This window comes from Xenopus tropicalis, chromosome 6 (genome assembly GCF_000004195.4).
Source record: "Xenopus tropicalis strain Nigerian chromosome 6, UCB_Xtro_10.0, whole genome shotgun sequence".
Taxonomy (NCBI): domain Eukaryota; kingdom Metazoa; phylum Chordata; class Amphibia; order Anura; family Pipidae; genus Xenopus; species Xenopus tropicalis.
The window spans coordinates 52,547,708-52,569,707 of NC_030682.2; the positions used below are offsets into that span (position 1 = coordinate 52,547,708).

The window sequence follows — 22,000 nt, forward strand, 5'->3', positions numbered from 1 at the left end:
ACATAGTTGGCAATACTTGAAAATAATATCAAGTGGTTCCTGTCTTGTCCATTACATGAGACTTGCATACACAGCAATGGATAATGAAGGGGGGGGGGGGGGGGGCAGCACACACCAAAAATAACTGCTGTTTAGTGTTTATTATGCTATACCAAAACAAATAATGTTTTGGGGAGGGGGGGATCAGCTGGGAGGAAGGGGAGATGTTGGCCCCCGAACATGGTTTCTTTTGCTATGCCATAATAAACTTAAAGGCCAAGGGCACACTGAGCTAAGCCTGCGGATAACTCAAAATCAGCATTCTCTGTTGTCTGTACATGTAACCACCTTGTCAGCCCATGTGCAGGCACACAGAGCAGATTTCGTTGCCTTAATGCATACTCTGCTCTGTGTGCCTACAAACCGACGTGGTGGTTCCAGGTACAGGCACAGAAGAGTGCTGATTCAAGCATAGGGGCTGATTCTCAACCTGTGTTTATCCACCGGCTGAGAATCGCATTGGCCTAACATGGAAGTTACTTATGGTGTGTACTGGGTCTCGTTTATTCACGATCTCTGAATTTACTGGAATTAAACCAGAAGAATGTTTGTCTTAGTGCTGGAAATGCTCTTGAATTTTCATATATGATTTTCACACACAGTTTTGATTACCATATGCTTACTAGCATGTGTGGTTATCCAAAACTATATAATTTGTAGAAGTAGCTTCCAAAGTATTTAAAATTTGTGATTAAATAATTATTCGCTATCTTGGATATTTTTGTGATTATATATTAATGGCTTTTATGACCATGTTTTCTTTTATCTTTAACATTTTGGGGCACATTTATCAAAGTACGAATTAGTCCAAATACTAAAAATTTTTATTTTTTCTGACTATTGGAACTGTGCGTATTTTCGTTAATTTGCGTGACTTTTTCATACTTCACGACAATTTGTGCAACAAAATCGTATTTGTTGTGCCGAGTACGAAAGTTTCGGATTCATTCAAGCTTCGGTATCGTGACTTTCTTTTGTCCAGGTTGGAGCTGCAGAGTGCCATTGAGTCCTATGGGGGTCTTCCAAAAACATGCACAGAAGGTTCGAAGTCAGAAAGTTTTTCGTGCCTTTTACGATTGTTCGGATACGAAAATTTCTGAACTTTCGGATTGTACCGCAATATTTTTGTGTGACCACGATGCAATCCGAAATTTTTGTATTTGATACGATTTTTTCTTAAGCGTACTTTCCTAAGTCCAGAATTCAGACTCAACCCCTATGTGTCTCTAACATTATGTTAGTGGGGACTGACCAAATTTTTATATTCTCTGTGAGGCACACGTTATATGACATATGCAAGATGATGTGGATATCTATAGTGTCCCACCAAATTCACATATGCTCACAGTGGCGATTCATATATATTGCACTATTTGAAGGGCAAAAAACATGTATAAGAAGAGATGCTTTTATATATATATATCAGACAATTGGAGTTGCATTCTGATCATGGGAAAACACAAAAGTAATTGACAAACATTCCTAACAGGCAACTGTCACTAGAAATGAATATATTTGACAAATATGACTGTACTGAAAAGCTATCAATAATGTATTCTTGTTCTCTTTAGAAAAATGTAAAAGATATTATGGACTCCAATGGTATAAGGATCCTGGTCGACCTTCTCACATTGGCACATCTTCACACCAGCCGAGCCACTGTACCACTACAAGTATGTGTTTATCTGACATAATTGACTTTTGGGGCTAATAGCATATAGCTTTTTTGTGCAGCAGTATATAGCTGGACTTAACAATGCACATAGTATTGATATGCATTCCTTTACATTATGTAGCATAACAGAGGAAAGTGAATGAAGAGCCATATTATAAATACTGTTCTTTTCTATAAGATGCACTAAACTTGATAAAATTAAATGCTTTCTAAGATCAAAAGGAATGTTCGGGTGGATATTGCCACATCTGCATCACAATTGAGAAAAAGATGATTTGCCTAAGCTTGTTGCTATAAAAATGATCCTTTTTTTAATTTGCAGCCTCTGTTCAGTGGAACAGATTTTTCACAGCCTTTGCACTATGTGACTTTTGCTATTAAAATGTTATCGTTTTATTCTTTTTAATTTATTTTTTTTTTGTTACAGAGCAATGTTATAGAAGCTGCTCCTGATATGAAACGAGAAAGTGAAAAAGAGTGGTATTTTGGTAATGCAGACAAGGAAAGGAGTGGACCATACAGTTTTGTTGAGGTAGATACTGGGATGTTTTTTTTTTTTTTTTTAATTTGATTTTTTTTTTTGCATTTTGTGAATAGTATACTTGGTCATTGACCATCAGTTATCCCAGCGTGGTTGCTTTTTCCTATCTTTTCGTCCAGTGGTCCAAATACTAACCCAAATCCAAATCCTCATTTCCATCTTCAGATTTGAGAAAAATGGCCTCAATTGTAAACAAACTTTAAGTAGCCAAAAGCTTAAAAGTCACATGACTTTTAGGGTTTGTATTTGGTTTTCCCTGGACATTTAAAATTAAAATAGTGATTTAGGAGATCCCTATTTCCTATAAAGCTGCACGTGAACAAGTACTTGCCAAACACATAATTAATATACAGTTGTTTATTAGATGCAAGAGTTCTGGAACAAGGGAATACTCAGCCCAAAAACACGCTGCTGGGCCCAGGGAATGGATGGTTGGAGACCTCTTCAAGTAATACCTCAGCTGAAATGGTGTTTGTTGGCAGCTGGTCAAGCTGTATTGAATGAGACAGATCTCGCTACACTGATATTGAATATGCTCATCACCATGTGCAGTTACTTTCCCAGCAGGTAAACAATGGTTATCCCCATTTATTTTAAAGGGCAGCATACAGCTTAACCATTAAGAATGGGTAAATACATGTTTACAGAAAATCTTAGAAAGTCTTATGATATATTACTCTTTGCAACTGGTCAGAATTTTTTTAAATTCTTGTAGACAAAATATATGGGCTCTAGAACCCACAGATGGAAACGTGTTGGAATGTTTTCTACAAATGTCTCCCTATTTCACTCCTTTGAAAAGATTATTATAATTAATGCTGTGACTGGTCATAGACATTTCCCATGTGACTTATGAGGGAGTGTGTGAGAGAGACAGAGGTGCATAGGTCAGTAGGTGCAGTGAAACAAACACTTCAGGTGCTTTTGGAGATTTGGTGGAGTTTAAGCACTGTGCCAAAGTCCATCTGTCCTACCCTTATTGTTTTATCTTTTTTTTTTAGTGGCTACATAAAATGCAGACAGAGAGACTGATTAACAAGCAGCAGTTGATTATAGCAACTAATCAGCAATTATCTTTGAGCTATCTTCTAAAGCAAAGACCTGATTGATGTTGGTTACAGCATTTGCTCAAGTTAACAGCTGTATTACAGAATGAGGCCTTATTTCAGCTTGTGCCATTTTTAGTGGTTTTAAAATGGTATATGTAATGTAATTATGTGAAATTTTCTATTCCAAACCAGTAGCCCCATTTTCTTAGAGGAGCATTTTTTTTTACAGCCAGGTGAAAAAAAAACATTAGACATAATTCACAGTGTACCTCAAGCCTCCCCTGCCATAATAGTAAACATTTTACAGAAAATGTTCTTACTAGCATATATTAATATTTTGTTTTCTAGAGATCAGGATAATGCTATAATTAGACCATTGCCAAAGGTAAAGAGGCTGCTGACAGACAACACTTGCCTTCCACACATCACGCAGGTAAGTAACACTGTCATTTAGCAGTGCAATGAGATAATCATTTTCTTTTTTATTTTGGGCTGATATTTTCATCTTTTTTGGTGTTTCCTTCCATGTATTTATTTAGCACTCAGTGACATTAACTCTGAACGGAAAACAAGTTTAGTGATATTCCTAATTGCTAAACTTTTTTCCACTGGCCATTTAAAAAATTCCCTTTTTTGCTGCTCTTACTCCAGCTGCTTGCTTTGTTTGAAAGCAGATTTTTTTTCCATTTCACTTCTCAGCTTTTGCTGACGTTTGACCCCATCCTGGTTGAGAAGGTTTCCATATTACTCTATCACATCATGCAAGACAATCCACAGCTGCCTCGCTTCTATCTCACTGGAGTGTTCTTCTTTATCATGATGTACACTGGTTCCAACGTGCTCCCTATAGCCAGGTAAGATGGAAACATGCAATATGGCACCGCGTGCACAGACAGAGAAGGGCTGCCCTAGGACAACATCATGGCCCTGAAGAGAAATGTATTCTTTGACAAGACTTGTTTTATTTCTAGACAGAAATACTGAATTTTAAAACTAGGTCAAAACTATAGACCATCATTGCAAAAAGCATAAAATAAAAGTATTACAAATTCTGTAGCTCAAAATTTAAGTGGAAAGTCCGTTTAAGTTTTGGAGATCGAAGATGTTGGAATGGAGCAAGTTTTTTTTTTTTTTTTATAGGGTTTTACTTATCTTTGATCATCAGCATTTCCATTTTTGAATGAGCTTTATTGTGTTCTATTATATTTTAAGATAGCAAGTTTGCATCAAATTCCATGTTTTTCCATATTTTACTATTGTTTAATTGGGCTTAAAGGTGGGTCAAAGATCTCAGATGGCAGAACCTTTAAGACACAGCAAGAGTACAGTTAGGACTCTGGAATGGCATCTGTTGAAGTTATTGGAGTACCAAGATACTTTTCTAGGCCCACTGGGGGAAGACAGGTTGTGCCATTATAGTTGACATAAAACCACTGACTTGAAATGTATTGTTGATGTAGTGCTAAGCATGCCTCAACACCTACAACCAGATATTATGATATGTACAAAAGTACATATTACTAGTTAACTGAGTAAGTCCAGTAGCAATTTACAAAGGAAAATGCCAGATAATTCCCCACCTGCCTTAATCCAACTAAACACTATTATTGCTTTAGGTTTTTGAAGCATACTCATGCAAAACAAGCTTTCAGGACAGAAGAGGTAAGACCATCACTTTCACTATCCAGTCAATCATTTCTTGTATCATATTAAGACCATTGTTGCTAGACCCAAACCTGCTGTGTAGAACGATGCAGCCAACAGTGGTCCTTTACTTGTATGAGCCTACATCAAATTCAGTCCTGTGTTACCGTTAAGATTTTTAGAGGAGTAGCTATGCTCTTCCAGTGTTCAACTGGGTTAGCACACTTTTCTTTATAGAGGTAGGGAATCCCTTAGCCATTTTAGCAAATAATTCTATTTTTTTTAATTAATTTCCTTTTTCTCTGTAATAATAAAACAATACATTGTACTTGATTGTAACTAAGATATCCTTAATTTTGGATTTATTTATGTTTAAATGTTTGTTTAGCAGATTTGAAGTATTGGATTACAAAAAAGACCCCTAATCTGAAAACACCTCATGACCCAAGCAATCCGCATAATAAATCCCATACCTCTACATCCTTACTGCATAACAAAGTTAATAGACATTGCGTAAAATAATTATCAAATGATTGCTAAAATAATGGGACAATGGATCTATTACTTTTATGTTAAGCAACAGAATTGTTTTTCTACATCTGTTGGTGCATATTAATATGTAATGATATATATTACTATTTTAAAGTTTGCAGTATGTTTAAAATATGTTGATAGTTTTGAAAATACTGAATATTACAAAAACACTTTTTACCTAGAGTAAAGGGCCTGACATTTTCCAAAGAAGCATTCTTGGCCATATCCTTCCTGAAGCTATGGTATGCTACCTGGAAAATTATGAACCTGAAAAGTTTTCTGAAATTTTCCTGGGAGAATTTGACACGCCTGAAGCTATATGGAGCAGTGAGATGAGGTAAGATTTTTTTGTGTCATCAAGTGATTCTGTTCTAAATAGTTGCATCTAGTGGGAATTACAGAATAATATCCTTCTGTACGATGAAAGCTAAATAATTTTTAGTGTATAAATATAGAAAGTACCTACATTTTCTATCCACACCATGGCTGCTTTTGCAGATATAATCTCTTGCCTAATTGTTTATTTGCAGACGTCTCATGATAGAAAAAATTGCTGCACACTTGGCAGACTTCAGCCCTCGCCTTCAGAGCAACACTCGAGCCCTTTATCAGTACTGCCCTATTCCCGTTATCAATTATCCTCAGCTGGAGAATGAGCTCTTCTGCAACATATACTACTTGAAACACTTCTGTGACACTCTCAAGTTTCCTGATTGGCCAATTAAGGATCCAGTAAGTTTTATTTCAGTTGTAAGATTGTAACCAGCTTTTTGGAAAAATATAACCATTAGCTTTGAGATCTTTGAATTTTTAACAGCAGTAAATAAGTTTTCCTTATTACAATTGTCTAAAGCAGGGGTCTTAAACTCAATTTACCTGGGGGCCGCAGGAGGCAAAGTCAGGATGAGGCTGGGCCGCATAAGGGATTTCACAAAAAAAAGTCGGAAGCTGCTGATTGCGGAAATGACGTTATGCCATCATAACAGTTATTATGGGAAGACGTTCTGTGTGCACAATTAGCTCCTTACGTCTTCCCATAATAACTGTTATGATGGCATAACGTCATTTCCGCAATCAGCAGCTCCCGCCCGCCGTGCCTTGCATTATCCCTTGAATCGCAATAAAAATGGCGATCCATTCATTCGGCGTTGGTGCGGGCCACAAAATATTGTACCGAGGGCCGCAAATGGCCCGCGGGCCGCGAGTTTGAGACCCCTGGTCTAAAGCAAATTGATGTTTTGCTGTAAGGAATGTGTGTGCGTATATATTATATAATATATCACTATAAGGGTCATTCGGCATGGCAATTTCTCCCCTGTCTGTGCTGTGGTGCTGTGCATTGCACTGAGCAACAGATTTAAAATTTGGCCCTTGGTAACAAGTGCAGTGCCACACACAAGGTGGGGGCAGGAGGGGAGGACATCTACATAAAACCCCCAGCCATTTGAATCAAGCTTGGCCTCTTGCAGTCCTCTTGCTTTATAAACACACAGCTTTTTTAAGCTAAAAGTCCAGTTGCTTTAGACTTATTTTTACTAGATACAGCTTAATCAGTGAAATATTTTGCTTACTTCCTGCATGAGCGATCACCCATCTTCTTTGTACGCAAAATAAACATTTGTCATGTTCTGCAATGCTGTTACTGTATACAAAAATATCTACCGTGAAATTGCATATAACACCCAATCACATGCTCATGCAGGCAGTGCCAAGCTGTTGCTACTTGGCCCATATTTGTTTCATTTACCTAAAGGAATTCTGATTATTCCAGGCTTGTATTAGCCTTGCAAACAGTAATGCCTAATGCTTTGAAGCTAATAGATGGCTTGAAGATAGCTATGTTTTTGTGGCTTCTTCTTAGCTGCTTTTTATCTAATTAGGATGTAACACATGCAAGTGGCTGGAGTGGGAGTCAACAATGCACAGAATATTAATCTTGAAATCTAAAGTAGTGAGACAACGCCTATAAAATCAGAGTTAAAATACCTAATTCAGAGAAAACTGTCTGCTTATCTATAAGGGTTAATCACATTAAACTATACTTCAAAAAAATATGCCTTAATTTAAAGAATAAAGATGATGATCCTTTTAAATGATCTGATTTATCCCATTAGGTGAAACTGCTAAAGGATACACTGGAAGCATGGAAAAAAGAGGTAGAAAAAAAACCCCCAACAATGTCTATAGATGATGCCTATGAGGTCCTTGGTCTTTCTCGAGGACAAGGCCAGTAAGTGAAAAAGTGTAAAATGCTGGAATAAAATGTTTTTATTTGTACAGTGCTATCATGGCAAAGCAAAGTAATTGCCTTTGTTCTGCACTTTATTTAATAGAATCACTTTTGTTTCTTTTTTCAGGTATGATGAAAGTAAGATAAGGAAAGCTTACTTCAGGCTTGCTCAGAAATATCACCCAGATAAAAACCCAGAAGGAAGGGTATGTAAAGTTAAATATTTTACAAAAGAGAACTAAAATCACACATTTAAAAAATATTTATCTGTTTTATTTAAAAGGCAGGGTCGGACTGGGGGGTGAAGGGGGGTAAAGCACTGTAAAACATGCGTGGTGTTATGTAAATAAAGGAAATAAAAATAAATCTCTAAAATTAATTATTTCCATCTTCAGGATATGTTTGAAAAGGTTAATAAAGCATATGAATTTCTGTGCACAAAGTCAAAAAAGGTTGTGGATGGTCCAGATCCTGAAAATATCATTTTAATTTTAAAGACTCAGAGCATTCTTTTCAACAGACACAAAGAAGGTAATGTACTACTTTTTAAACCCTACCTGTTGCACAAAATGACAGTGGTTGAACCATTATTATTAATTACATTATGTAATTGTTATTACATTGCATTGTTCGATATTTTTTAGGTTTTGTGTTTTGGACTTCCAACTTGTGGCCTTCCAGCTTTTGCTACATCCCATATGTTCCACTGATGGGGCTTTTACTTCAATTGCTATGGCACCTAACATTGAGATTTTGGGTTGTCACAGTGGAATGTTGTATGCCTTTTGCTGTGCAGTATGATAACCATGTATACTTGTATTTCTATTTTTATTTAAGTGGAAAACAGGATTTTGATCACTAGAAAACATGTTCATATAATGCAATCTATAAACTGAATATGTGGTCATTGGCATCCGCAGAACAATTTTAAGGGGGGAGGGGAAAATTCATCGAGCAAAAACAATCTATATTTCTGAGACTAAGCCTGTATAGTAACTAGGTGCCAAGTTTGTAGGAAACCAGTTTATTGGTAAAGCCCATATAGTCGCTCACACCTTACATAATTGTATAACTGGGGGGGCTGTTTAATTAAAGTGGACCTGTCCCTCAGACATGAAAAGCTGTATAATAAAAGTCCTTTTCAAATTAAACATGAAACCCAAATTCATTTTTATATTAACACATTCAAACCCATTATAAATGCATTTAAAAATCCCAGCTGTCAATCATATACTGCCTGCCCCGCCTCTATGCCTTAGGCATAGAGGCGGGGCAGACAATTACTTAAACTTTCCATTCAGCACTCACATTCTCCCTCCCTTCTCACCATCTAATTGTGTAGCCAGTGCATGGGCCTGGGCATCTGATCCCCCATTTTGGCACATACACAAGATTTTGGGCTGATACAAAGCTTGCCTTAATAACAGTGCCCACAAAATGGTAGCTGCCTGCTGGCTGTGATTGTATATTCCCAACAGAAGGAAACAAGATTTACATCATTTCTATAGTATATGAAGTTAACTTTGCTTAACAAACACAATATAAAGGAAATTGGAGTTATTTCTTAGGGTGACAGGTCCCCTTTAAAGAGTATAAACCATGAAGATATCAAATATAAAAAGTTTTGGCCACATGCACTGCAGTGCATGTGACCACTCCCCTAAATACCACACCCATTTTACCAAAATATAACCAGGAGGTGCCAGTATTATTACTGCAGAGAATGGATAGCAAGCATATTAACCAAAGAAGAGCCAGTATAATCACTAACTAAAATAAATAATGGGCATCTAAACCCCAGATGTGCCTGTATAATTACTATGGAAAATGGATAATCAGCATATTAACCTCAGACATGCCAGTATAATGACTTTAGAAAATGCCAATGAGAACTCCATTAACTTCAGACATTCCAGTAAGATGAATGCAGAAATGGATAAAAAATTCCCTCACCTACACTTGCACAAGCAGAATCCCAACTCAAAAGTTATTTTTTCCTGCTGCTCCCACACTGCTTGTCTCTCTCTCTGCCTCCCTCTGCCTGCATACTGGAACGCATGGCTATCTTGGATGTTTGTTTTCGAGAAGCAGGGAGCTGAGAAGAACCGAGAACAAGCAGGGCAATGTGGAACATTTAAACAGGGATCTGGGACATGGGTCTGTGAGGTTATATTACCATTAGATTGCCATTATATATGGAAAAGTTGTTTGTCTTTTACTGGAAAATAGTACTATGTTTGTCTGAGTGTATTTCCCTTCATTCCAAAACAAGGTTACCAGATCACAGGGGACTCTCTCAATCCCCAGGCAGCACATTCCCACAGGGTCCTAATTATGAAATGATTTGAAATATTCAGCCACTGGGCTATCTCCATTTTAGTTAATAATAACTCCAAAGATTGCCAACATAAACACTGTTTAATCAGTTTGTAATAAAATGTATTAATACAATAGTGTGTAATGATTAGGCACGAACATAAGATTATCCATTACCTTTCACTATGTCTGTTTGGATTGCAAGTACAAAAGGGTTGCCACATTTAACTTTTCCTCTGAAAATAATTTTTGTTCTTTTTTTTTTAGATCTTCAACCTTACAAGTATGCCGGCTACCCAATGCTCATTCGGACCATCACCATGGAGACATCAGATGAACAACTTTTCTCAAAAGTGTCCCTTCTGCCTGCAGCAACTGAGCTGGCATACCACACTGTCAACTGCTCGGCACTTAATGCAGAAGAACTCAGAAGAGAGAATGGCATAGAGGTATGGGAGCTAATATTTTATGCAGATTGTGAAATCCCAAAATAATACCATAGCTGCATTTATGCCATTTAAAATATTAAATGTATATTTGTAGGACAGTCAAAGCTGAATGGTGCCTATTTAAGTTACAGAGTTAACTTTTAATTATTTATAGCGTTACAACATATATCTTTAGAGGAAAAACATTATTTACCTTCTTAAGAGGTTGTATATTCTCTTTCTGCATTTTGTCTAATGTTGCAAAGAAATCTTAGCAAGTACTATATATGTTCTTGTAATGTAATACTTTTAATATAATTTATTTAGTGTTAGTGTAGTTATGGCAGTGTCTGTAGAGTTGTTTGTCGGGAGGCCTAGTTTTGTAGTACAGTTATGGGACCTGTTATCCAGAATGCTCAGGACCCGGGGTTTTTTCGGATAAGGGATCTATCCGGAATTTGGATCTCCATAACTTAAGTCTGCTAAAAAATCATTTAGATATTAAATAAACCTAATGGGCTTTTTTTGTCTCCAATAAGGATTAATTATACCTTAATTGGGGTCAAGTACAAGGTACTGTTTTATTATTACAGAGAAAAAGGAAGTCGTCAAAATTTGAATTATTTGTTTATGATGGAGTCTATGGCAGATGGCCTTTCTGTAATTCGGAACTTTCTGGATAACAGGTTTCCGGATAAGGGATCCCATACCTGTAGTTACATTTCAACTGCCACATTGGCTGTCTCTCCTACTACCCTGTGCCCTTCCGTTTTCCAGCAGTTAGTTACAGGGTTTTTGCCCCCTGTCTTCAAGTTGGCCGGCCATATAAAAGTTTGAAAATTGAGGAGAGCCATACGGGGAAAGCAGAGAAAGTCTGCAGGGACCAGGGTGCCTATGTGTGTGGCTCAGTAAGAAAATGGGATGAACAGAAGTAGTGAGCAGGGTTTAAGGGAGGTAAGAAAAGGGAATGAGTGAGAAAAGAAGCAGCACAAACAGGAAATTAGGTAGATGGGCATTAAACAAAAGATACAGTATGTATAGAGAGAAGTGCACAAAGAAAGGAAGAAGTGAGAAGATAATGCAAAGCAAATCTGGCAGGGTAAAAGAAAGCTGTGAGAGTAGAACAGAAGTAGAACAAATTAAATGAATCATTTATATTAACCTTTTGGCTTATAGAACAGTCAGTGATAAAGTATTTCAATTCCTTCCAGTTCATTTAGTACAATATTTTAATCAAAAATGTTCAAGTTGAAATGTAATTCTCCAGTTCTTCCTATTCATGTGCATCCATTGTATACGTCTGCTACTATTTTGCTGTGTTCTGCTTTTAAATTTGGCATTGGTCATTAAGCAAAAACAACCTATATTTCTAAGATTAATGCGGTTTACCAAGGATCCCCAACCTTTCCTACTTATGAGCCACAGTCATTGGCTATTAGGTAGCCTCTGTGCACACTATCAGCTTACATTAGTCTTTATTTGGTAGTAAATCTTGTTTTTATTCAAAGATTGCCACCAAGTCAATCAGGCAGCATTTGTAGCTGGATTTTCTAGCTGTGTCCCTGAAATTTCTGTTTAAAGGAGAACTAAAGCTTAACTAAAGAAACAGGCTAGAAATGTTGTACATGATGTTTTGGGCTTTTCTAACAGCCCAAGGCAACCACAGTCCTTTAGCAGGGAAGATCTGTGCCTCCAAAGATGCCCCCAGTAGCTCCCCATCTTCTTTCCTGCTGATTTTCAGCAAATGATTTGTGCTTCAGTTACTGGGCTTAGAGGCTGATGCACAATATACAGTATATATAGAATATAAATGTAACAGTACAAGGCTGATTAGTAATTCATTCAGATTCACATCTGAAACCAGTGCAATTAGCATCAGAATTTAATTAGCCCTGCAGTATCAGTTTATATGACAGGCCAGCCTCATTATCTGCTTTATAATTTGCATTGGCTCATGTAACAAATCCATGATGACTGTGCGTCCCACAGTGAAATGCACGACTATCTTGGAACAGAGAACAAGCAGGGCAACATGGGACATTTAAACAGTGATCTGGGACAGGGGGGCTCTGAGGTTCAGTATGTAAAATTTCTGGGGGGGGCAAGTGCCCCCTCTAGCCCCTATTTGCGGACATGTTTGCTATTAATACAGTGTCACAACAAAATAATTATTTCTGCTTCATCATAACATTCCTGTATGGTCTGAACCACAGGAGCTGTAGCCCTTGTGCACACAACAGACACAACTTTTCCTTGATACTAGACTGTATCAAATTTGTATTACATTTTGTTAAAGAAAACAGTTTTAGTGGTGGACAATACTCAATAACAATTTACACAGATTTGAAAAAGTGTGGAAACTATGGCTATTTAGACAGGGAATAGTACATATTCTTTAACTAAATTGGAAAAATGATGATGAACACCATCATCACCACTACAAAAGATATTATGTTTATTAGAGCGATGTTTCAGTCCTCACCTGGGACCTTTATCAAGATACAATAAAATAAAGTGCTTTATAGACTCACCCACCAATTAACCAACACCAAACTACACCCATACTTGTGAATAAGTGGATTAACCTTTCAGTGACCAAGGTTCCAGCTTATATTATAATGTTTACAAATTCAGACAATCTGAAAAGGAAAATGCATTGTGCTATGATACCATAGAATAAAATGCAATATATATATGATCATTAAAAATTACTTGAAAAATTAAGCACTGTAGAATGACGTGCCCCATAAAAACTGTCTGTATTTAATGTGTCCCTGACAATATACACAACACCTGTCATGAGATAAAGTGACTATTCTTTAACTAATATATGTCTAAACAAGGTATTCTAACCGCACTTAATCTTCTCCCCCTCCCCCACATTTTTACACACTTTTACATTTTAAAAGCTGTCAGTGTGGATACAGTGCATGCTACACAAATACTTGTCGAATAATAGTCATTTTGGTCTTATAAATGAATTTTGGAGATCTGTGTGTTGTATCTTGAACCTGGAAGAGAATTGACTGTGGAATTTTAAAACAGTGCCTTGTACTTGATCATAACTAAAATATAATCTTATTATTAATCCTTATTAGTAATCATTATTGGAGGCACAACAATCCCATTGGATTTAATGTTAAAATGATTTTCACTAGACTTAAGGTACGGAGATCCTAATTGCAGAAAGACCCCTTATCCAGAAAATCCTAGTGCAGGAACATTCTGGATAACTGGTCCCATACTTGTAGTATCAGTTATTCGTGGCTAATTATGAAGGTGTCTGCTTATATTAAATAAAATGCATGCTTATCTATATTAATATATTTGACCTTTATATAACATCCATATGTGTGTCCATGTACATATGTATCATCCTAAAATAAACATTATTACTTTATAGGTGCTTCAGGATGGTTTTTCTCGTTGCGTGTCAGTTCTTACTGCCTCAAGTAAACCAGATGATATGCCAGTTCAGGTAATGTACAGCATTACTAGGTTATGGGTCAATGTTTCTCTACTACTTAGTAGATTGAATAGGGCAGAATAGTAATGATAATTACTGGTTGTTTTTATGGTCATTGTGTTTTGTATAAGGCCTCTCATTTTTTTTAGGGCTGTACCTGTCTTCTATAAAGATTAAACTCTGCGTACAGAGCCTCCTTGTACTAGACAAGCATTTTGTGTCCTATAATTTTCCTTATATATTCTAAAAGCCCTCCAAACATTTGTGTTTTTGGCCAGAATCAGAGGAACTATTAACACAGAGAGCAGGCATACAAAAGGCCAATCTAAGTTTGCTTAAAGCCTGCATGAGAAATAATATAATTGCCATGTAGAATATGCATTTTTCTAGATAAAAGCATGGTTGGGCCCAGTTACTCTGTTACACAAATGAGCCACGGCAGATCTAGTATTTGTGTCAATTTGTCTAGTAATCAAGTTAAATAATTTATCTGTTGGTTTCTATGGGTTAATGTTGAGGTGCAAATTTGTCCAGCCTAAGTAAGCGTAGTGCCACACCAGGCAGGTTAAATGCAGGCCGAGAATCTGCCCCATGCTCCTAACAGCTTTCTGATATGCTTGCACCTGGAGCCATTGTGTCAGCCAGGGTTCCGACAGACATCAGTGTGGAAACTCTTGAGTATGCATTTTGGCGCTGAAATCTGCTCCATGTGCCTGCATCCAGGCCAGCGCTTGGTGAAGGCACATGAGAAATATGTTTGGAGTGTAGAGATTGATTCTTGGCCTTCGTTTTTCAACAGGCTGAGAATCCACCTGGTGTGGCAATAGCCTAAGCTGTCTTTTTCCAATTCAGTGGTCAGTTCTAAACAAAACCTCAACCCTGCAGCTTCATATTGCTCACAGGATCATTAGAAACAATACCAGTAAACTCAGTTGCCATTAGGAAAAAAGCCCTGTGCTAGTCCCCCCATGAGATATCACAGAGGTGTACAGAAAGGCAACAATATGCCAAGGAAAGAGAGGGACAAGACTGCCATACGAGGGTATTTGGCTAACTCTTTACACTAATTCACTGTGTGTAATAAGCTTTACTATACCATGGCAGTAAAGCATTTTTCACTTTTTTCAGTTTAGCTAAGTAAATATTATTTTTGTATAAACTTTGTTTTCAGGTATGTGGACATATATGCAAGTGCTACAGTGTTGCTGCTCAGTTTGAAACCTGCAGGGAGAAGATCACAGAGATGCCAAATATCATCAAAGACCTTTGCAGAGTGTTGTATTATGGCAAGGTATCAGCTTCACTTTATTGTCTTGTACAGGAGTAGAAAAAAAGTACAAAGTTATCACTTATGCATGCAGCACCCTCACTACAAGCCTGTTTCTCCTCTGGCTGGCATTGATCCAGACTGGGGACCAGTACACAGAACCAACAGGCCATAGCACTGATGTAAACATTAATTTTAATGTGATCCCCAGCATAATGGCTGCAGCTAAAGGAGGAGGTTACCCTGTCATGGGTATAAGATAAAATAGAGAAATGTTTGTACAGTTATATAATCATTAAAATTTGAAGAGATAATGCAATGATATTTCAGCGTAATAGCCTCGCCTTACATCTATAATGTGCTTTCTAACTCTTTCTGACAGGGCCACTGTTTAATTTTTTTCACAATCCTTATAATCTTGTTCTAAATCCCTGATATACACCAATGATGTTCACTATCGGGGTGATTTATAAACGGTTGAGTTTGATTATTTTCTCGATTCGAGTTTATTTGCACTTAAAAAACCTGAATTTGAGTTAAGGTTTGAAAACTCGAATGTCTGATATTTATTAAGTGCAAAAACCTGAAAACTTAAGCGTATAAATTCACCATGTAAAAGCTTGCGAGTTTCTGTAGAAGTCAGTGGGATTTGTCATAGACAACATGAAGCCATACGCTTGTAAACTCGAAAGATTCGAGATATTTCAGTTTTTTATTCAAACAAGTTTTCCTTATTAAATAAGAGACTATTCAATATGCAAGTTTATTCAATGTAGAAAACAAACTCGAATTCACAAACTCGAAAACTGATAAATAAGCCCATTAGAGTTGGCAATCAAACTCTGACTCCTCCATGTAGACATGTAGAGTGAATAAATACAGACACTGAGAGAGGGCTAGTTAAGATTATCTTGATTATTTTTAGAAACAATAGAGAATATTTAATTTTAATTAAGTCTAGAAGGTTCATTTTCATAAAATAACTCTTTTTGTTCCCTTTTAATTGAAGTTATTGTAAGGGTAATTTAAACTGAATTAATTAACTTATTATAAAACATTCTGTTTTAAACATGCAGTCCTCTGCTGCCTAATAGAATGTGTATATTTTTCCAGAGAGTCCAGAGACTAGCCGCAATGGCAGTGGAATGCGTTAGCTCCTTTGCTGTAGATTACTGGTTGCAGACGCATTTGCTTCAAGCAGGGGTCTTGTGGCACTTACTTGCATATCCTTTCAACTATGACTTTACACTAGAAGAAAGTGGCATCCAGAAGAACGAAGATACTAACCAACAGGTACCTGGACACTTCTGAAGTATATTTTTAAGATAAAAGTAATGACAAATGTGTTGTACATAATACATGCTATCATGTACAGTACTTGCATGCAGTTTATATAACATAAAAAACTGATATCACTGGATAATTATTATTGTTTCATTGTATACTGAATTATATGTCTTGTGCAATAGGAGGTTGCTAACAGTCTTGCCAAGCTAAGCCTTCTTGCCCTGAGCCGGCTGGGTGGGTATTTATCTGGAGATCAAGAAACACCTGAAAACCCGGTACTCAGGAAGAGTTTAGCTGGAATGCTGACTCCTTACATTGCCAGGAAACTCACTGTTTCATCTCCCACAGAGGTACATTGGCATACTTCAACATATTTTCCCTTGCTTATATTTTCCTACATGAGGATAGATAAATAGATAGATAGATAGATAGATAGATGACAGTGCATTGTATATAAATATACCATTGTATCAGCAGATGAGGTAGAGAAGTAGAAATGTGGCCATATGGTATAATGGGACCTTGCCTGGCATCTGTTTGTTAGGCCTGTAGGCCAGTTAGTTGGATACCTGCCTGGTGTACCCATGTATGGGCACTTTTACTGTAAAAGATGTTGCTATTGAAACTTTGTGCAACCTTCACTGCGCATAATCGGTATTACTTTTTACATTGTTTCTAATGCTTTTATTAAATTGTTATATTTGTATTCAGATCCTTAAAATGCTCAACAGTAATACAGAAAGCCCATATCTATTATGGAACAATGGCACAAGAGCAGAGCTTCTGGAATATCTCGAGTCCCAGCAGGAAAGCATGGTCAGAAGGGTAAGCTATTCTAGAATCATAATTGGTTTTATAACATTCAAAGAATATCTTTAACATTTCTACAGGGGAGTTTAAGAGACCTAAAAACAGGAAAATATAATTATAAAGAATAGATTTTAAACAAAAGGCGGCTTGAGCTGGCCATAAAATGCCATCTACAACCCACACTTCAATTTTGTGTCATACCGGTGATAACAGAAGGTGGGGTTGAGAAGTACAGAAGGGCAAACGGGTCACTTTCACAGTCTGGGGTCAAGAACCATATCATGACTTAGTGTTTTCTAGACCTGCTATGGACTTTAACCCATACAACCTGTCCAATGGGGTGAATTGGACCAGTCCTAAAAGTGCTGTGGCTTCTATGAGCCAGTCTTGGAGTTATACACCAGCTCCATTTAGTACACACGACCCTTTCATAACCTAACAATTCAATTTTGCAGTACATGATTTTAGGAGCTTTGACTGAATAGAATTCTGCTTCTAAGTATTGCTAAGTGATGGTGATGAAAGTGAATGAGAGAACTTCTTGTTACTGCTCTTGAATTATAGCAAACCCTACAAACAAATCATTACCAGAAAATCATAAAGAATCTACTTAGCATCTCAAAAACATCTTTTAATACCTCATTTACTGACTTGAATTATTTTTGTAGCTATGACTAGCAGTGAATAAAAAATAACATATCAGCTTTACACAGTTGTCCTTTGATTAAAAATGTTTAACTTGTGCCTTTTGAGATGTCATTTAGATAAGTTGCTGGTACCTGCTAGCATTTATCAGCTTGCAGGCAATACTGGGAGTTTTAAGTCAGTACCTGTTTCTTGGGCAAAAGTCACAGTTCCATGACCTACTGTAGAAATATATTTTATCACGGGGCAGTAACTTTTTAACTTGCTGTACTACAGTTCCAGAGTCTGTTCTTATCCATTGGCTTGCAGGTCAGGCTGGGAGATGTTCAGCAGAGTGTGGAAGGATATTCTAAGCAATAAACTGTACTGAGCTGGTGCTGTGCTTGGGGACATTGGCAGATGCAGTCCAGTAATACAGAGACTTAGTTTGTCTCCTTAAATAAGGTTTGGCATGGTGCCGAGAGACTGGCGGATTGCTAATGTGGTGCCATTATTTAAAAAGGGATCTCGTTCTCAGCCTGAAAACTATAGGCCTGTTAGTCTGACATCAGTAGTAGGAAAGCTTCTGGAAGGGGTAATAAGGGATAGGATAGTTGAATACATTGCAGTTCACAATACTATTAGTTTGTGCCAGCATGGTTTTATGCGTAACAGATCTTGCCAGACTAATTTAGTTGCCTTTTATGAGGAGGTGAGCAGGAACCTTGATGCTGGAATGGCAGTTGATGTCATCTACTTAGATTTTGCTAAAGCGTTTGATACAGTACCTCACAGAAGGTTAATGATCAAATTGAGGAATATTGGCCTAGAACATAATATTTGTAATTGGATAGAAAACTGGCTGAAGGATAGATTATAAAGAGTGGCGGTAAATGGAACATTTTCTAATTGGGCCAGTGTGGTTAGTGGAGTACCGCAGGGGTCAGTCCTTGGTCCTTTGCTTTTTAACTTGTTTATTAATGACCTGGAGGTGGGCATAGAGAGTACTGTTTCTATTTTTGCTGATGACACTAAATTGTACAAAACTATAAGTTCCATGCAGGATGCTGCCGCTTTGCAGAGTGATTTGACAAAATTGGAAAACTGGGCAGCAAACTGGAAAATGAGGTTCAATGTTGACAAGTGCAAAGATATGCAATTTGGTAGGAATAATATAAACGCAAACTATCTACTGAATGGTAGTGTGTTGGGGGTTTCCTTAATGGAAAAGGATCTAGGGGTTTTTGTAGATCACAAGTTGTCCAATTCCAGGCAGTGTCATTCTGTGGCTACTACAGCAAATAAAGTGCTGTCTTGTATAAAAAAGGGCATTGACTCAAGGGATGAGAACATATTTTTGCCGCTTTATAGGTCCCTGGTAAGGCCTCTCCTTGAGTATGCAGTGCAGTTTTGGGCTCCAGTCCTTAAGAAGGATATTAATGAGCTGGAGAGAGTGCAGAGACGTGCAACTAAACTGGTAAAGGGGATGGAAGATTTAAGCTATGAGGTTAGACTGTCGAGGTTGGGGTTGTTTTCTCTGGAAAAGAGGCGCTTGCGAGGGGACATGATTACTCTGTACAAGTACATTAGAGGGGATTATAGGCAGTTGGGGGATGTTCTTTTTTCCCATAAAAACAATCAGCGCACCAGAGGTCACCCCTATAGATTAGAGGAACAGAGCTTCCATTTGAAGCAGCGTAGGTGGTTTTTCACGGTGAGGGCAGTGAGGCTGTGGAATGCCCTTCCTAGTGATGTGGTAATGGCAGACTCTGTTAATGCCTTTAAGAGGGGCCTGGATGAGTTTTTGAACAAGCAGAATATCCAGGGCTATTGTGATACTAATATCTACAGTTAGTACTACTGGTTGTATATATATAGTTTATGTATGTGAGTGTATAGATTGGTTAGTATAGGTTGTGTGCTGGGTTTACTCGGATGGGTTGAACTTGATGGACAATGGTCTTTTTTCAACCCTATGTAACTATGTAACTATGTAAAGGACATGTCATCCCTAAAAATATTCTTTGCCTAATAAAGGAAAACATAATTCTAAGGAACTTTGCAATATGCATTCATTACAAATTTTTAATCGTTTTTAAGTTTTTTGCATATATTATTGCTATTAAAAGCAGTGTTTGTCTGTCCTTTTCTAAATCTTGCCCTGGTGGCTCTGACTTTGGAAACAATGTGACACAAGCCAGCAGACTGACAGACCTGTCTTGCTGGAGGAGACTGGCTTTTGCTTTTGCTTTTTTTTGGTTGACTGAATATATATATTATACCTATATATATATATAGGTATGATATATGCATGACTCCACTGCAAGCTAAGACTCCACTGCAGTTTGCTTTCTGCAGAACAACTGATTTAATTTTGTCAGGCTTGACTAGAAAATGGTACATTTATCCTGCTGGCATAGATATGCTTGCAGAGGAATGCTTTCTGCTTTCTTCCTTCCGTGACACTCGCTCTGTGCACACATAGGGCTGAATGTATGCATTTATAATCCAAAATCTATCCTCATATAGATTGTAAGCTCTACAGGGCAGTGGACCTCCATCCTCTTGTGCCTTTGACTCTTAACTTATTTATCTTGTATCTCTCTGTATTTATTGTTATACTTTGTATTTATCTATTATTATCTTAATAATCCCGTTTGTATTAATGTATTCTACTGTACAGCGCTGCGTACATAAGTAGTGCTTATAAATAAAGATATACATACATACATGTCCGCATACGAGGATAAATCATTTTTGCACATGGTCATCTTGTCTGAAAGGAAGATAGGCATGAGGGTTACTGCTAGCGCTTAGCATTTTAATAGTAAAGTCTGCTATTCTGTGACACGGCAGCCAGACCTGCCTACCTGTTATCCAGAAAATCCCAGGTCCTGAGAATTCTGGATAAGGCGTCTTTCCATAATTTGGATCTCCATATCTTGTCTACTGAAAAATCATTTAAGCATTAATTTAGCCCAATAAGACAATGTTTTGTCTCCAGTAAGGATTAATTATATCTTAGTTAGGATCAAGTACAAGCTATGATTTTATTATTACAGAGAAAAAATAAATCTTTTTTAAATATTTAAACTGTTTGATTAAAATGGAGTCTCTGTAAGGTGATCTTCCTGTAATTTTAGAGCATAAAGCGCTTCCAAATAAAAGAGCACACACCTGTACTGGATACAGTTATGGGATCAGTTATCCGGAAACTCCTTGTCCCGAGTGTTGTGGATAACAGGTTCCCATACCAGTACAAATAAAAATCACCATTTTTAAGCTAAGAATGTCTTTCTATTAATTTACATTTAGTTAGATACCGTGTATAAACACTGATGTGGTTAAAAAAAAAAAAAGATACAGATTTACTGCATGATAGATCCTCTATGCTCTACTAACACAATTCAAGCCTAAAAGCAACATTTACTTAATCTGGCTTAATTCTAATGTTTTCTGTGTATATTTTTTTTTTAATCTTCCAGGGTGATTGTGATGTAAGTTATGGGGCAGACTTTGTGTACAGTGAACATTCCAAAGAACTTATAGTAGGGGATATTTTTGTAAGGATCTACAATGAGCAGCCCACTTTCCAACTTGAGGTAAGAATTCCTATTTTAAGCCAAAGTAGTAGTTTAAAATAAAAGTCACAGTCTTGAATATATGTAGATTAATGAAGATGTTATAGATACCATTTACAACTTCAATTCTGTTTGACTATGAAACCTGGTGAGATCTATTCAATCCAGTGGTGGCAACATGGTTTGAATGAAGATATTTCTATTACTACATTTACTCTAGAATTCTTGATTTTGTTTTCTTTGCACCATTAAAATCAGTGGGCAAGGGCGCACTAGTTGGGCATTGGCCATTTTCACATTAGAGAAAAGTTGTGAATAAAATGATGGATACCTTAGACAAAAATGTTTACATTTTAATAAATATCCTGTTAGCAATGGAACATCACTACATGAAAGCTATATAATATCCTTGAATTCATTTTGTCAGTTATACAGATAAAATTATGAGAAGTATTCTTTATGCCTAAATACATGTCTAATTTATTTCCATCTGTGCCTAAATGGGTGCT

General features: G+C 37.0%; 1 protein-coding gene across 5 annotated transcripts in view; it reads left to right on the plus strand.

Moving 5' to 3' along the window:
- The window catches only part of dnajc13 (DnaJ heat shock protein family (Hsp40) member C13), a 94,947-nt gene that overhangs the window by 58,257 nt on the left and 14,690 nt on the right, over window positions 1-22,000 (plus strand). For all 5 annotated transcript variants that reach the window (XR_001924773.2, XM_012965524.3, XM_002937734.5 and 2 more), the window contains 18 exons: window positions 1,611-1,712; window positions 2,142-2,246; window positions 2,620-2,822; window positions 3,653-3,737; window positions 4,004-4,158; window positions 4,921-4,966; window positions 5,665-5,819; window positions 6,013-6,214; window positions 7,597-7,712; window positions 7,840-7,918; window positions 8,108-8,243; window positions 10,296-10,477; window positions 13,860-13,934; window positions 15,094-15,213; window positions 16,303-16,482; window positions 16,659-16,826; window positions 17,188-17,301; window positions 21,396-21,512. Coding sequence is in view for 4 of the 5 variants with exons in the window: in XM_012965524.3 (XP_012820978.1) it covers window positions 1,611-1,712; window positions 2,142-2,246; window positions 2,620-2,822; window positions 3,653-3,737; window positions 4,004-4,158; window positions 4,921-4,966; window positions 5,665-5,819; window positions 6,013-6,214; window positions 7,597-7,712; window positions 7,840-7,918; window positions 8,108-8,243; window positions 10,296-10,477; window positions 13,860-13,934; window positions 15,094-15,213; window positions 16,303-16,482; window positions 16,659-16,826; window positions 17,188-17,301; window positions 21,396-21,512 (2,340 nt within the window). In the remaining variant the exon portion in view is untranslated. The remainder of the gene's footprint in view (window positions 1-1,610; window positions 1,713-2,141; window positions 2,247-2,619; window positions 2,823-3,652; window positions 3,738-4,003; window positions 4,159-4,920; window positions 4,967-5,664; window positions 5,820-6,012; window positions 6,215-7,596; window positions 7,713-7,839; window positions 7,919-8,107; window positions 8,244-10,295; window positions 10,478-13,859; window positions 13,935-15,093; window positions 15,214-16,302; window positions 16,483-16,658; window positions 16,827-17,187; window positions 17,302-21,395; window positions 21,513-22,000) is intronic.